Source organism: Caloenas nicobarica, chromosome 4 (genome assembly GCF_036013445.1).
Source record: "Caloenas nicobarica isolate bCalNic1 chromosome 4, bCalNic1.hap1, whole genome shotgun sequence".
NCBI classification, from domain to species: Eukaryota; Metazoa; Chordata; class Aves; order Columbiformes; family Columbidae; genus Caloenas; species Caloenas nicobarica.
The window spans coordinates 40,613,813-40,631,159 of record NC_088248.1 but is presented as its reverse complement, the minus strand read 5'-3'; the positions used below and the strand labels follow the sequence as shown (position 1 = coordinate 40,631,159).

At 42.3% G+C, this 17,347-nt stretch overlaps 1 protein-coding gene across 2 annotated transcripts in view; it reads right to left on the bottom strand.

Moving 5' to 3' along the window:
* The window catches only part of GALNT7 (polypeptide N-acetylgalactosaminyltransferase 7), a 72,001-nt gene extending 64,984 nt beyond the window's left edge, over positions 1–7,017 (bottom strand). For both annotated transcript variants that reach the window (XM_065633862.1, XM_065633861.1), the window contains exon 1: positions 6,891–7,017. In XM_065633862.1, the coding sequence (XP_065489934.1) occupies positions 6,891–7,016 (126 nt within the window). In that variant the 5' untranslated portion in view covers position 7,017. The remainder of the gene's footprint in view (positions 1–6,890) is intronic.
* Positions 7,018–17,347: the final 10,330 nt, after the last annotated feature.

Sequence of the window (17,347 nt, the reverse complement as noted above, 5' to 3'; positions counted from 1 at the left end):
AAAGCATTCCCTCCCCACCCCCGAAGGTACAAGTCAAACCTATTAATGTAACAGCTTATCCTGCCCTATTTCCACTTGGCAGTCTCCTGTAATGCTGACTTAATATCTGACAAAAATAGGACAAAGATACTGTCATTTTTCATTAGGGAATGTCAGCTCAATAAAAGCAATTTTAATTCTGCAGAGCTTGGGTTAGGGAAGGTGCACGCTGCTTGGCCATGTGGCAAAAAACCCATGTATGTATTTCTGGATATGCCTTCTCTCAAGGCTGGCATCCTGATCACCCGCCGAGCCTTTTCCAATAACTAAATTTACTAGCACCAGAACTTACACTACTTCAGCTTAGCCATCATATCTTAATTCACCACTTTTAAAATAGAGAGTTAACTATTACCTAGATTTTTATTTTAAATAGGACCTTATAACATGCTATTTTTAATGCCCCATTGTTTGGCCACTAAGCAATACAAATTACCATGTCTGTTAGTTTTTTTTTTTTTAAAAAAACAACTGACAACCTACCAGACCCATTGTGTTGATCCTTCCCGATTTCTGTGGTCTTACTTGTGGTTTCTCCATTAGGTACTGCAACAGTGGAATAGTTTTACCTGTGCAGTCTCCACAACAGACACAATTACCAAGTTTTTTATTGCATAATCTTACCTAAGAGTGCAGAGTCACCTTTCATCCTATGCTGAGGATCCTGCCAAAGGTTCTCTGGATGCCCTATATGCCCTTCTCCTGGAATGGGATTCTTGAAAAGAAAATGCCAGCCTTAACTTAAGATCTTTGATTTTTCAGCTGTTCAGTTCTTTTACATTACTCATGAATGGTAACACTTGGGGCTAGAATAAGACACAAGGAGTCTTGTCACATAGATATAAAACAGTGTGAAACTGCTCTCTCTAGAGGAGTAGACATTTACATAATTAACAGTCTTGAGACAATAATGAGTTGTTTACCTAATTTATTACAAGGGATCTTAATGACAAAAGAGTTCAAGAAAGTTGTAACACCCTCTACGTACGTACACATAAATCGTAGGAATTGTGTATGTTTTATTTTTCTTTTTTCCCCATTTCTTCACATTACTTGCTTTGTGGTCATTTATTCTGCAAAATAGCTGGAAGTATTTGTCAAAAGATTTCACTTTTCTTATGATGGGGATTGGGGTTTTTACACTCTCCCAAGGATGACAGATTTTTACAAGCTTTTTCAAAGCCAGTTTAGATGAAAGCCCACATTAAAAGAAATTAGCATTTAATATCTCAAAACATTTTGCCCATTACTGTCACTATCAACACTAAAGATTACTGTAATAAACAGAGGGGGAAAAAATAAAGTGATGCTTACTTCCTACAACAGCAATACTTTGACTATAGCAAGCTCATTGCCTCCCTGTGCACAGATTTCAAACCAAACTTGTTGAACATGAAAAATTTGCCAAGGTGTTCATTTCTGCTGACTGTCACACAAGAAGTATTGACTTATGACGGTTTTGACTATAGAAGTCAGCGTGCCTGTGCCTAACCCTGCACCTGTAGGGAACTTTGCAGACCCAGATGACGAATGATTGCATTGAGCTTTCAGAAAATGCTGGAGTGTCAGAACTGATGTGGCTGGCGCTCCTTGCGTTAGGTCTCACCCAATTATAGAAAGGCAAACCAATAAAAAAAGTGACTGACGTATAGATAACTACACAAAGCAACTGGAGAGCTAGAGAGATTGAGATTATTTTGCTGTTTGATCACCTGTGCGCCACAATGAGTCACGTTTTTACCAAACTCAGCCAACTTCAATCCCTTTGCTACTGAACACCATTCTCCCTGTTACATCAGATTTATCACCTTATTTCGATTCTTGCCTTTCCTCCAGTAAAGAAAAACTCTCGGTTTCTCTCCTAAGCACATATGCCATTACTCCTTAAGAGAAAGTGGAGAATTTCCGCTGGGACTTCCACCACAAAGAACCTAATTTAAACCACACAAACACTTCACGTTCAGTCTGCAACTTGTCATTAAGTTATCAGTGACAATCCAGCCAAGGCATACAGGATATCAGTGGTCCTTCAAGTGGGGAAGAAAGGGTGTCACCAGAAAAATGTCCATTCAGCTTTGTTTTCTTTTTTCCCCTATCACCACCAGCTCCACATCATAAATTCTCCACCTTGTAGTGACCACGTGTGAACCGTAACATCTCAACTTAGTGGCAGGCAAGGGACTGTACCTGGGGCTGTGGGCCCATCACCCGGTTTCCTAAACCAGAGGGATGTGCCAGAATCACCACCTGCACCAGGGCCCTCAGCAGAGCCTCCCCCTTCCTGATTGGAGGGGAACTGCTCCAACCTCACCATGGCCCAGCTGCTGTGGCATCTGGCAGCAAGGACAGGTAACTGTCCTGACAGGGTGATGAAGATGTGAGTGTCTAAGGGCAGGAGACTGTGACCTGAAAAGGTTTTGTTAAGTTACAGTGCACCGAGAGCACACCTGGTATAGGTGATGTGCACGCTTTTAGGGGCAGTAGGAGGAAGGGGACAGTTGTCCAATTATTTATACACACCAAAAACCACCTGGGAACCCAGTCCAGAAAGTCTGAGAACTGTTGATAAACAAATACTTCCTAACCAAAAGCTGACTAAGAACACGTCACTTACAGACACTGAAAATTAAACACCTTCAGTATGTGGCAAGACAAGTTAAAGGCAGCCCATCGGTGGCTCAGGTGTGATGGCTATGGGCTAGCTAAAGTTGGGAAATATCACAAGTATAGCAGTGCTTCAAATCTGAAGCAGCAGCTTCCCAGTTACAAGGCCAAGGAGCCCATGCCAAGATTTCAGGAAGTTATCCTCGTTGCAAGTGAGAAGAGGGGAGAACAGGGAAATTATTTTGTGGATTTTGTAATCATCTCACCACCACAATTCTGACCTGTGCAAGGTCAGCCACGCACTTCCAGAAAATGTTTTACTACCTTCCTAGGCTCCAGAAGGGGATAAGTAACAAGCTGGACACTTTTTTTTTTTTGTCTTTCATATGGATAAATGAATACAGTCATTTTTATCAGCTTCTTGGAATGCTCCAGTGAAGATTAGAGGAACTATGAGACCACTGATCATACTAGTACCATATAGACTATGAGCATGTAAAAATCGTACTTTGAGCTTTGCCTCAGGTAGCCTAAACAGGTCTTTCAAAAAAAAAAAAAAAAAACCACCACACACAACACACCACCACCACAACACCAAACCCCCAAAATACCTAACTTTTAAAGCTCCTGAATACTAATGTGGTCACTTTAACACTTTGTAATTGGTTAGATTTGGAAAGTTAAAGGTGACCTATACTACATTTACTCCTCCAAATATTCTGTTTTCAACTTTTCAGTAATGAATTTTTCTTTACTGTTTCAGTCCATTGGCTCTGCCTGCTATACTACCCACTCCTCGATGACACTAGCTTTTAAGGCTGTACCTCTGAGGCTGATCATTAGCAGCACATCTTGCAGGAGACCGACAAGTACTATAGCTGGGATCCTTACAGCAATCTTCTGACAATGAATAGCCAGCTCATTTCCTTCTAGCTGCAAAACTGTGATCTCTTGATCCAGAAGAACAGAAGTTATTGGAAAACATTCAAAAGACCCCATGAAATCGAATCTTTTAATTGTTTCTATTTGGTTTAGATTGGAAACTAAAAGTTCTTTAGGATAAGGATTATTTCGTTCTGTTTGGATATTTCTGGTAATGCAGACAAATAAATACTTTACCTCTCCCTCTGGATCCTACAAGCACTTTTTCCTGAAATGGTGTCTTGCAGAAACAAGGCTCCACAGTCAGGCTACCTGGGGAAGAGCTTTGCCCCCCAAATTCTGAACATGCTTTCAGTGAACAAACATATCTGCAGTAGTCTTCTGTCAGAGAGAAAGGTCTTATCTCCAACTGTCTGTATTACTGTTATTACCACTGTGTTCTCTCATTTCCTTCCTAAACAGCCACTTCTTCATGTTCACTTTTTCTTTGAAAACTCTGTACATTAATCATCCTGCCTCTCCAAAAGATCTCTGAAATCTTTTAAAATCAGTAGAAAAAAGCATAACACAGTATCTGAAGAGAGAATATACTTTCTTATAAAGGTACATAGTTATAACATTACTACAAGATCTTCAGTATTATCTATTCTTGTCTGCTGCTGTAAGCATGAAAAGATTCAAGGTTATAAACATAAAAAGAACAATACAGCAGAACTTTTAATCTTTGCTTCTTTAATGCCTCTGTCTTATTAAAAAGTGCCCAGGGTTACAGTGCAGAGAGAGAAACGGTACTGCCTGAGATCAGCTATAAAAAGTTAAATTCTATTTTAAGCTGGTACTGTCTGAGGAGGAATGTTATATTTGTTGGCTGGAGTTTTTGGCATAAGCAAAGGGATGAGGGTGCTGTATAGGAAGAAGAATTACTCGGTTATCTTTAGCTTAACAAACTTTCCAGCAGCTAACAGAGCAAACATACAGTTCTGTATGACTGAACAAAGTGCGCACCAGTGCATTCCAGAGAAGTGGTTATGATTAAAGTCCTAGTTCCAACATGCCAAAACTGTACTGAGGCACAGCCTGTTTCCAGGTGTGGCAGGGAGCACACCCCGAGACAGAAGCCCACCCCACGGGGTCAGCGTTATCTCACTCAGCAGGAGGAAGGACACGCAGACCCTCAACTTCAGATGAATTCCTGGGCTCTGCCAGCTCTCCAGAAACATGCTAGAGCACTGCTGGTAGCAAGCCTGCTCATTAGTTTCCATCACCTGAGCAGCTTCTGAGGAGGAAAGCAGTAAAACCCAAAGCAGAGGTTTAATAATAACAGTGTCGTTTCCCAGAAAACGATGAAGAAGCATGTGTTATCTGCTCTCCTATATATCACAATAAACAAACAGCTGATATAGCTAATGAACCAAATATTCTGTTTAGATTTAATCTTTTGACAGTGTTTACTCAATATAATTCTATTTGTTCCCAACAAAGACAGAATTATTTCCTGAGGTGGCTGTTATGGATATTTCTTCCTCCAGACAAGGCAGGAGTAATCAAGACAGAATGCTGCTTTATCAGGGGCTGGACTGTAAAAACCTTTCTGACTCCTTTTATTGCCACGCACATCAGCTAGAAACTACTTCCAAATTAGACCTCACATGCAACTGGAGGTGGATACAAGGGTTCAGCTCACAAGCCTCCAAGAGAAAGACTTTAGGCTTGTGAGAACGGATACTGTGATTCATTACAGCACCTGCATAAACTGGTACAGCACACACAGTGTAGGACTGCAATATTTCAATTGTCACCCCAGAATAATCATCTGAAGATGGTCACTGCCCTGCACACCAATGCAACCATAACTGGTTTTTATTTTGAAGCATGTCACTTTAGAGGTATGTTACCCTTTCCTAAGCAGGAAAGGGACAACTGGTTTTGACTTACTGCCTGATGTTTTCTTGGGAGGTATGCAAATAAAATTCCTAAAGATTCTTCTGTACACAGAAAAGCCCACGTTGTGTCTAAAAAACCAGATTACACAAACTTCACTGCTTAATAAAGCGCATATCCCAAAAAGAACTGCTATGGCCTATTATCTCAGCAGTAACTGCCAAGATACAGGAGACTGTAACAGCTTCAGAAGACAGAGCATCTGCTGAAGGAGTCTAAAGTAATTTCTAGTTTTCGAAAGCAAGAATTCTGTCAGCTCACTTGCCTTCTACAAGTATTCAAAGCAGCCCACTAGAGAGAACCAAGATCATTAGTGAACACATCATGAAAGATCACTTTTTAAGATAATCACTGTAAAATGTTATGACTTTACCAAGATTAAAATAATCCTGACTAATCTTACTTCAAGCAGATCCCCTTAAGTCCAGTTACATTCCACAGCTCTAAAACATCTGGGCAAAATGGAAAAAGCACTTTCACTCCTTCTGAGACCTTGGTGTCAATGAATCAGATTAGTCTCACCTGATGTGGCTAGTACAAGGCCATGGCAAGGCTCACTCCCCAGATTAGTTCACCCAACCTCCCAAAGCATTTCTAGAGGCTATCGTTGCTTTCAGCCCAAGCACTGCCCACCCCACGCCTCACAGGTTACCCCACCATTTTGGGGTGAGAGATCTGCACTGCTTGCAGGATCACTCCAAAGTCTTTTGGCTTCCCATGCCGCTGTTCTTAAATTACCTGATCTGCTGCCTCTCCTTGGCAAAACCTGCCGTTTGGGGAGAAAAACGTCAGGAAGCTGATCCGAGGCAGTGGGGTGAGTGGGAGAGGGGAACACCTGCACCCTTAGCTGAAGCACTGGGGGAGACCTTTACAGGACACTTACGCAGCTTACACCTGGGTGGTTATTTGAAGGATGGAAAAGCCCTCAAAGGAGACGCTGACATACGCGGTCCGGGTACCCGGGGCATCGCCGGCGGGGGGCTCCGGGGAACGGCCTCGCCGGGGCACTGCACGCCCCACTGCGCCGGCGGCGGCACCGGCGGAGCGCTCCCGGCCCGACCCCGGCGGGCGGGCCAGGCGGCTGCGGCGGCCCCGCGCCGGGTGGGGCGGAGCGGACACCCCCCGGGCTCGGCCACCGGGGCCCGGCGGACCGCGGCGCACCCGGGCCCTGCCGCGGTCCGGGCTGCCCCACAGCGGGCCACGGCGCGGCGCCGCCCGGGCAGGAACGCCGGATCCGGGGGACGGCCGGGGACGGCCCCGCCGCTCCGAGCTCCCCTCCCAGGCCTGCAGGCGCCGCAGGCCGCAGCCCGGGCAGCCGCCCCCTGCCCGCCCGCCCGCAGCCGCCGCCGGTCACGTCCCGGGCGGCGGCCCCGCCACCCGCTCCGTCCCGCCCGCTCCGCCGCCCGGCGCGGCCGCACACTCACCCACGTCCGTCCCGGGGGAGCCGGCTCCTCGGCGCGGGGCGACAGCGAGGACCAGAGCAGCAGCAGCCCCAAGAAGCTGCCCGCCAGCAGCACGGCGCGCAGCAGGAAGCCCAGCTTCAGCCGCATCCTCCCGCCGCCGCGCACGCAGCGCCCGGCCCCGCGCACCGGCGGGCTTCCGCCCCCCGCCCGGCGCGGCCCCGCCGCCGCCTCTCCCCCTCCTCCCCCGGCCGCCGCTGCTCTCCGGCAGCCGCCCGCCTGCGGAGGCTTTCCTGCCGCCGCCGCTGCACGCACAAACTTTCTTCTTTTTTTCTTTTTTTTTTTTTTTCTCCCCCCCCCTCCTTTTTCCTTTTTCTTATTTTTCTCCCCGGTAGGCTCCCCCGCCGCGGGCTGCCGCGCCTGCCTGCCTCCCCGCCGGGGTGATGCGGAGCAGGAAGTAGCCGCCGCGGGAGCCGCCGTTCCACGTGGCCACCCCGCACCGGGGCGGGGGCGCCTCGCACCGGGCGGGGGCTCCCGCTGCACCTGCTCCAGCCCCGGCTGCGGCGGGGGTTCACCGTGGCCGCCGCCCGCCTGGGGAACGGGAAGGAATGGAAGAGCTCGAGTAGGGTTTTGGCTTTTCTCAGCTGGGTGGGCAGCTCCGCTCGGGGCACCGACTTGTGAAAACGAAGGTGCAAGTGCTTAACTTCAGTGATTGCCGTAGGAGTAGGGTAACACAGGCCCATTCATTATTGTATGCAGCCTGGGCAGAGTAATGCTGAAAAGTCAACAGATTTTTCCTGAGGACAGCAGATTAAGTACGAGATTAGAGAGATGTTATCAGCCCTTATCTTGCGTGTATTTTGTTACTAATTTTCTGCACTAAAAGTTAGGCATCCTATTTCCTCCTTTGAAGGAGACTCACACATGCACTCACACACAAACCTGATTATGCGAGCTCTGCACAAAGCAGAGTGATGCAAGAACAATAATTCCAATGTAATACTTTTGCCTTTGCGGTGTATTCAGTACTATCCGCTTGCTCTGACGTTTTTTCGGTTCTATTTCTTGTGTGCACTGGGAGGATACCAGGTGCAAGGATCCTGAACATTAACTTTCAATGATAAGCACTGTGGAAATAAAACAGGATATTACACTGTGAACAGGATCACTTTGGAGGAGAAGAAAACCCCACACCTAAGTGACCTTTGCAGTTGGACACACCTAGACACAGCAGGCTTTGTTTATTCACATAACTCACACAAGTGCTCCAGCACCATGTGATTTTTTTTTCTCATTCTCTAAGATCATGGTATGAGACGCAGACAAATACGACGTTTAAAGCATGGGCAGCAGCTCTAGTCCTTACAAGTGTTTGCACAGCCCTGTGCCTTCCATGGGTCCCCAGGAGTGTTTTTCCCAAAGCCCCCTTCCTGTTTGCAGTTGCAGTAACCACACAAACGTCCCAACACAAAGGTTTACGTGATTGTTTTCAGGTAGATAATGGCACCTGCACAGGGTTGGGAGGGATTGGGGTTTTTTGCTGGGAAAGGCACATAGCTGAGGTGCCTGAGTTGAACAGATCTCTTGGCTCGCTAAGCCCAGTAGGAAAAGGCAGGTTGGGGCTACAAACTGTTACGCTCTGCAGGCTGTCAAAGACGTACAGAAATGTTCCCCCCAACTCTTCTTTTACTGCTTTCCAGAGACCTTACTGCAGCCAAAGGTGCTCTTTTCTCACATTGTTTTATTTTCCATTTTTGGGATCCCTTTTTACTGTCCTGTGCTGGTGCTCTGAGCACACTCAAGAAGAGTGAAAAGCAAAAATGTGTCACTCTCAGCCGCTGCAGGGGGGGTACTGTAAAACTGGCCACAGCCTTGTGATGTGATACTACTCTGCTGCTGTTTGTCAAAGCTGTGAGTGACAGGGACAGAGCCCTCTTCATGCAAGTCAATAATACATGAGTTCACATTTGTAAGGCTGCCTCCCAAAACTTTTTTTTTTTTCTTTTTAATGGAGGCTCGCAATCTGCAGACACCCATGGGTGCATGATGATTGTCACAGAGAGCTGTACACTTGAAAGTGACCACGAGTTTTGTTGTGTTTTGCTTTTAGAAAACCAGAAGTCTCACCGTCAGTCAATTCCCCCACTAGCTGTCTGAGGACAGCAGCATCTGTACCGGGCATCTTATGACAAAAATGCTGCCTTTTCCCCTGAAAGAGACGTAGTTGATGCCCACTGGGAGGCAGTGCGGGCCAATGGACAGGGTGTTCATGCCAGCCAGCCCCTTTCTCTCCTGGAACTGCCATTGACGGGAGATTGAAGATGGCATAATGTTTCTGTTTTACTATTACACCTGCCTGCCCCGGTCCCTCCACGGCAGGGAGCATCATCCACCTTTTTTTTCTCATGCACAGGCCATACAGTCTGATTCCAGAAGTATCAGGTTAATACTGACCTTGGAAGTAGGGTTTTTTTCCAGTTTTATCCTCATTAAGGACACATCGAAGTTTCAAATTATGCACTTACAGTTTTTTATTTGTAGTAAAGTGCCTAAAAATACCTGCAGAACATATTTTCACTCTTGCTGAATTTGTACTGGCTAAGACAGAAACTTCAAATAAAGTTGGCTTTGGATTGTCTCCAGTAACATTCAAAACCACTTCAAAAGGTCTTTTATGACCTGGAAATGGAGAGAGAGAGAGAGTTAAACACATTTTTTCACGTCTCTCATTTACAAAATACCATATAAACCATTATGCTTTTATTACCCAGCCAGCACTAAAGCAAGACAGAATCCTGATGGTTATTAGGGAGTTAATCAACCTCTGTTAGACTGATATTCTGTCATTCAAGCATTTCTAACAGACTGGCAACTGTCATAATGTTTGTGGATGTGTCTGCTGCTTGCTGCACTGGAATAATATGTTCACTTCTCCATATGCCTCCAAATAAATATCCAATGGTGTTTAAGTCATTACGAAGCCTTGCTGCTCTTGAACCAGAGACCTACAATGACCTGGAGGTGAAGTATCCGATTACCAATCCCCTAAGCCATGCAGTTGGCCTTATTGCTGGGGATTTGGGGGATGGCATCTGGAGCAGGGTCACTAGCCAACATCAAAATCTCATGCAGTTGCTCGTATTGGAGAAGCATCAGGATCTGGATATGTCTCTTAACTCTTGTCCTGAATATCTGGCCACAATAAAACACTCTGCTTATTCATTAACAGAGTGTTTGGAAGGAAATTCATATAAACTTTTGTACTTATAAAGATGAAAACCATGTGGTACAAAGTTCCATAATACAAAAAGCAGCTGTAAAGGCTTTACTGTACATAAAGGCCCCCCATTTTGATCATCTGTGGGTTTTTTTCCAACAACACACAGGTCTCCTTTGTAAGATCTGCAAGTCAGAGACCAACTTCCCTTTCTACTGAGTGCAGTGAGCACAAAGTAAAAGTGTTTTGTTTTGTTTTTATGTAAATAGGTTCTTTGAAATGAGCAATGGGTTGTAGACCTCGAGCAATTTCACTTTCCTTAGAAGTTTCTGAAATTAACTACCAACACTTCACTTAGTGCAGTATTTCACTACATGACATATTCTATGCTTCATGTAAGAGCAAACTTGGTTGTGCTTTGATTAAAGAAGGAAGTGCTGGAAAACGCCAGCTGGTGGACAGTACCTTTCTTTACTAAACTGAATACCCTCAACACAAGAAATTCTTCTGCTCCAGCAAAAACTTCCAGCTTGATGCAATCCCTTTTCCCATCCCTTCTGACCTTCCCTACTCCACTGTCAGCATTTCTCAGGTTATTTGCATTTAAGTGGGCAGCTCTGAACAAAGCTTATGAAGTTTTCCATATTGCTACTTTGGATTGAAGGTGAGCTGGCCATTGACATTTATGGAAGACTCATGTAGTACATTAGCACTACAGCAGATCTATTAGTGCTGCAGATTGAAATCCTTGGGTGTCTAAGGCGGAATCCAAGACACTCCTTCCAGCGTTTTGCATCTGAGAATGTAGAAGTTGAAGGTGTGGCTGGAGAAGCCTGGTCAGATCTACCTTAACTTCTGTTAAACATGGTCATACTTCCTCCTGACACTGTCCACAGTGTTGAGGGAGTTGCAGAGACGTTCTTGATTAATGAGGTGGTCACTGCTTGGAATAATCCAGAAGGGCAGAATTTGGCATACAATACAATGAAGGTCAAGCTATACACTAAACATCTATAATATATGTATATTTAACCTCAGAGCTGATAAAAAGGAACTGAAGTACAGGTTTTCACCTTCTTAATTTCTGTGATTGCTTTAAACGTGCTTTAAATATACTTTAAACAAAGAAGTGCCTCTCAGTAATACTTAACACAGGCTTTTGCAAATGAGACTGAGATGTGCTTCATCTTCATTGTTTCATGTTCATGATCTCTAGTCTTTAGTACCATTCTTCCTATCGTTCTCATTTATCCTTCTTTTTTTCTTTTTTAAGCCAGAGGTTTAGCAATGCATGTCCTACCGAAAATTATCCTTCAGTATTTCAGTATCTGAACGGATGCTTTTGGTAGAGTGCAGTTTGCCTCCTTTGCTTTTCCTGTCACTTTTATGAAGAACATGTTATGAAGTTCCTGTCATTCTGTTTAGCCCCCGTACTCCTCTCATGCCTATTTAGTCAGTTTTCCTCCTCCAATATCACCTCTAGCTCCTCTTTTCCCACACAACAACAGTAAGCGGGCTCATTATTTTGTACTGGTTCTGGATTCTACCCATATCCTGAAGACCGGAATGTAAAAAAAAAACCCCAAACTATATATTATTTTTCAGCTGCAGTTTCTGGTATTGAGTAGCAATCAACATTTATGAATGATGTTGTATTATTATTACTGCTTTTGTCTAAAGAAATTTAACTTCTTTCAGATTTGCAAGTCCTCAAAATACCCACACTATGATGAGTGTTGACAATGCTTGACAGATTTAGATCTCGTTAAAATAGTGGATGGGATGGTCTGTTACATGGGTGTTTCATTTCAAAAAGAATTGGAATGATTCTAAGCATGGTTTTGCCATTTTAAAAGTAAAAGCAATATATATACATTTTAAATGGCTTTTTTTTTTTTTAGGAACTCTTACCTGTATTTTGAGCCAGATGTAAATGAAAATAGTCAGATATCTCAGATCCAGAAAAAGATCCTTTTCCAAAGTGTCATATTTCTGAGCACTTTAAACAGACATTAACTCACATCATTTCCTGAATCTAGGGCAGGGAAAATTGAAACAGGTTCCTGCAATTTCTGTTATGCTGAAAAAATGGTGTAAACACCCACATTTCAGATGCTGATTTACTTTTCAAAAACACCTTTAAAACCACAGTAAATTAGAGGAGTTAATTCAATGAAATTGTCTGTATGAACAAGATCCGCAGTGCATTTGAGGTACAAAATGAAACGTTACAACTATAAATTAATTAGATTGTCGTATATCTGTGGCCTTACCATTTAGTGATAAACTGTTGATAATTTAGCAAATAACTGGTAACTTGGATATTATTGATTCAGTGTCATACCTACTACATCAGCTGTAAATCTTTAATAAGTTTGACAGCTTTTTCTTCAGGATATATTTTGTTATGTTGTTCAAAATTAAACAAAACCTAACCACTGAAGATACTAAACATTATAAAGCATTGGGTAAGCTAAAGAAAGTCAACATGTCAAATCTGAACAAGATAAAGCCCTTGGAAACTTCATAGACAAAAAAAAAAAGTAGAAAAAAAATAAGACAATTTAAAGTTCTTATGTAGGAAAGCATGGACGTGCAACAGTTACTAGTCCCTCAAACAAGTGTCTTTTGTTTTTCCTTAATTTAGCCACAGAGTGAGCAAAGGACTATTTCAGAAAGCGTAGTGTGCCTCATTTTACATAAATATGTAAAATATGTAAATAATTACTGTAAAAGTCCAGCACAGTAGATAGGGTTTATACATTAATGTTGAGATAATAGAAACTGAGTAACATCACAGAGATAAGTTAGACTCTGATTTTCAGACTGGGGTCTCTGGATGCCTGGGGAACGGGGAAGGTCTCTGCCACAAAAAAATGACAGCAAGACTCTTGCCATTAGTCATGCAAAGTTTGTGGTACAAAGCCTCCATCACAAATTGGTAACTGGAGGGTGAGAGTCTTAGTAGCAATGAATGAGTAGCACTGCTAGACAGCTCTGAGCTTTCTGGCTTCTTTGCAGATTCTGCAAGCTGTAGGTTTGATATTAGCAGTGGTTGAGAACCAACGCCAGGGTGCTGAGCAGCCTCTTTTCTTACCAAGCTGCTGTTTGGAGAGACATTCTTAAACAGTAGATTATTCTATTATGTATCATCTGACACCAAGTTGTATTGATTAGTAATTCAATGAAATGATTCTGTTATAAAAGGCATTTTTTGTGGAAATTGCTGTGGAATTGCAGGCAATAGTAGCTGTTGGATCATAACACTGCACACATTCAAGTCTTTCACTAAACATAAACATAATCAAATAGATTTCATAAGAGCTTTAGTACAACATACAGATGCATACTTTTGTGGAATTTTCTTCCTTTTCTCATGTCCAAGGTTACGTATAGATATCCTTACTTGATACAAATTAAACAATTTCCAACTTATCCAGTTTTAGCTCAGGTATCAGTATTGATAATACTTTCCTTTTTTTTTTTTTTTTTTTTTTGAGTATGTTTTCCATCCTTTTCCCAAACTGAAAGCTAAACAGAACAAAACAAAACACCACAACAAAACAAACCAAACATAAAAACTGCACAACCAACTTGAGAGAAAAAAAATCCTAGACCTGTCAAAAAGACTTTGAAATAAAGGTGAACTATAATAAAGTCATCATCTTGGCAAGCTGAGCGCCATTGCTTTTTAGTCACCTGTGACAAGTAATAGTGACAATGGCAGGAACTCATCCATCTTCAAACACTGCAGTTTTCCATATCTCTCAATTCATTGCCATTCAACCCCCCCTTTTTAATGTACAACTGCAGTGGCTTAAAAACTAGCTGGCTGAATATTCCAATCAAACCAAAAATTTGCTAAAATTCCCAGGTGCATGCAATTAGCACAAAGCAGATCTCTAGATCGCACTTTTATTTTAATACTGGCTTAACTAGATATTTGTTCTGAGTAGTTTGATCAACTCAGGGACATCCTTTAGAAGTTAGTTGGAGTTTACAGAGTAAATGGGAAAAGATTAGAGTTCTGTCCTTAAAAAAACAAAATCAATTTATTTCACTAGTTGCAAGTTGAAAAGCATACCTTACAGAGCAGAAGACTATTCCAGTTAACATTATTTCAAATTAAACTGAAAAACCACTCATTTTTATTCCTATTCGCTGACCCTTTGAGGAACGAAAGCTGCTCCTGCAAACCTTAGGCCAAACTGAAGTTTATTCCATTCCCCTTGTACTATCAACAACTTTGACATATTTGTATATATCTAAAAATGAACACAGCATCTGTGTAATTAATTGATTTTTTTTTCCCCCTGAAATGGTGCTTTGGGACAAAGTAGAAGTGATAGGAAAACTCCATATTCTGTTAAAGCATGGTGATCCACAGCCAGGCTTTTGTAGACTCTTAGCTAAACTGCTTGAAAAGTCTGGTTAACTTCTTACTAACCTACAAGATAAAACATGTTTTCAATACATTTTAGATTTAAATAAGCAGACTTATAATATGAATAAAAATTAATGTAACAATTTGCCTTTATTTCAGGCTTATATCCAAACGCTCTCATCCAACCTGCCCTGCTAAGCCTTTGGTGTCAGGGTTGATCAACAGAAAGAAGGAGACATGGGCACTGTTCCTCACAACATTTAGGTCAGCTCTTATATTTCTGGTGTGTATCTAGGCCACGTCTAATTAAACCCAGAATATTCCATCACTGCTGGATTACCTCTGTCAGCTTCTCCCACAGAAACCTGGCAGCAAAGATTTTTACCTTAGGTGAGGAATTTCCTTTTTCTAAAGGCAAAGGGGAGTGGTTTTTTTCATAGACTAACTACATAATGTTTATGCAACAATGTATAGACCCCTTAGGATATAAAGTATTTAGTAGGGGTGAATACCTTCACTTGAAATTAGTAAAATGTTGCCACTGATTTAAATAGAGCCAAGATTTCACTCTTGATTGTTTCTAGGATAAAATTTACAAGCCATGGCCTTTTCAATGCTAAATTTGATGCCACTATTCAAAAGAATCACATATTTTTTCTTTTTTACTAAGCCAAATGTGAATACAAGGAGTTTAATAAAACTAAGATCAAAAAATACAGGAGATCTGAAAAACAAAATAAGAATTCCACCTAAAAGCCTGTTGCAGATCAGGAGAAGTTAAGGGCCTAAATTGTACCTGTGCACTTTAAACTGCAATCTCCAGTCTTCCGTGGTCATTGCTAGAATTATTATACAGAAACAGTTTGCAAAGGCACTCATCAGCTTGGGGAGGTGCTTAAATCAAGACAAGCTGCCAGTGTGCAGCAATAGATAAACAACTGGTGACCACTAAAAAGTAACCCAACACACCTACTGAACCAAGGATACACTGCATCCATGTCCTGTGTGTCACAATAGTGACACAAAGAATCACAGTACTGAAAAGAGAGCATTAATTAGCAATGCTAAATTCATCTGCCATTATGCAAGGTGCTGGATGCCTCAAGCAATACCACGTTTGCATCCTGAGGGCAAAGTATTGTGACTTTTAAAATCGATGGTCTATAAACGTGCATTCTTCTAGTATGCAAAAAGCCAGAAGTGTTTTTTTTTTTTTTTTTACCTGATGATAAATTACTGGAAGAAAAGACAACTTACTACATGCAGGACAAGATATACCTGTTATTTGAGGTCTATTAAAATGCACGTAAAACACAGGCCAAGAAAAGCACAAACATTTTTGTAGTGGGTGAGGTATGGTTTTTAATCCCACCCTCAGTTTTTCAAATTATGTCCTTACAATCCCCTTTAATTAAACATGAAAAGGATTTTCACTGTGTTTGGTTCAGCACTGTTGTCAAAACCCTCATTTAAATGCTTCTACTGATACCTTCAGAATTATATAATATTACGAATGTAAATAAGATGCAGATTTTTCACATACTTGTTTTCCTTTCCTATGTGAGTTGATTACTAGAGCAAGAAATGCTATTCATAAATGCTTGATACCAACACATTAAAAGATCCATATTGAAAAACTTCTAATTTCATTTCAGCAATAGTCAAATCAGTATCAAGCATGAGTTTTGTCTGAATTAAGATTTACCTGCCCTTCAAATGTGTGGTTGTGGGTCAGCTGATCCTTGCATTAACATGCCTCGCATCTACATAGTGTTTGAGAAGTCATCTTATGTTTTAGCTCACATTGGAAGCAGAAAGGCAGATTTTCTCAGATGTAGGATGAGTGCACCTGCAGCAAAAGTACATATAGATGTCATCGCATTCCACAGCCAATGCTGTGAAAGGGCCAAGTCCCATGGTCCTGTTACATTTGGTAATAAAATAGCATCATTTTGGCATCGATAAAAAATGCACACAGGCTGGTGATGTGCTATTAATAATGTTCTAAGTTAGTAAAGCCATCACAATTCACATTATTCTTCCTCCAAGGTCCCCCACTATGATACTGGACTTCACCACAGGAGAGGGACCCTCATCTTTTCCATCATGGCCCACGTTTCTGGCTGTATCTCAGAGTCCTACAGGCACATGTGGCAATGGTGTGGACTAAGGCAGGTGGGCTCTGCCTGGATTTCGGTCACGCAGCTCAGTCCAGAGCTGATAGATGAACTAGACTTGTACAAGTGTTCCTAAGAGTGATAGGCTTCCTGATGCTATGCATTAAGATACCAAAATAGGCTTGATGGTGTGGGACAGAGTACAGTTATTGAGAAACTGCAGCATATTTGTCCTTTTGCTTTAGGGATGTTACCCCTTCTCATGCTGCATCACTCAGTTCAAACACTGTACAGACTGTGGTTTGGTGGTGGGAACAATATGAAAACAGCAAAATGCCCTCTAACCTTGTCATTCCCCATCATGCACAATGCCCAGTAGGCTGCTAAATTTTCCCCACTTTTTTTCTGACCAGCCTCTCAAATTCATCAGCCTCAACTAAGCAGGTTGTAGACTACTAGTGAAAGTTGCAGCTGTTGGAGTTATCTATAGTCTTCATGATATCAGCTCGATGAGAGAGAGATAGGTGGGCACTGGAGAGGGGAGTTGTGTGGATTATACAGGCTCTAAACTTCAAGTGTTATTGCCCTGTACACAGCAGAAAAACACAAAGTTGTTATTCAAAAAGTGTATTAGTCACATTAACTTAAAAATTCCCTAAATTTGAGAATCTGGATTTTAGACTCTGTTAGGCATAATTTTCCTTGTAATACCTACAGAAGCTAATTAAACAAGTAGTTATGGCTTTGCAATCCAGACAGAGAT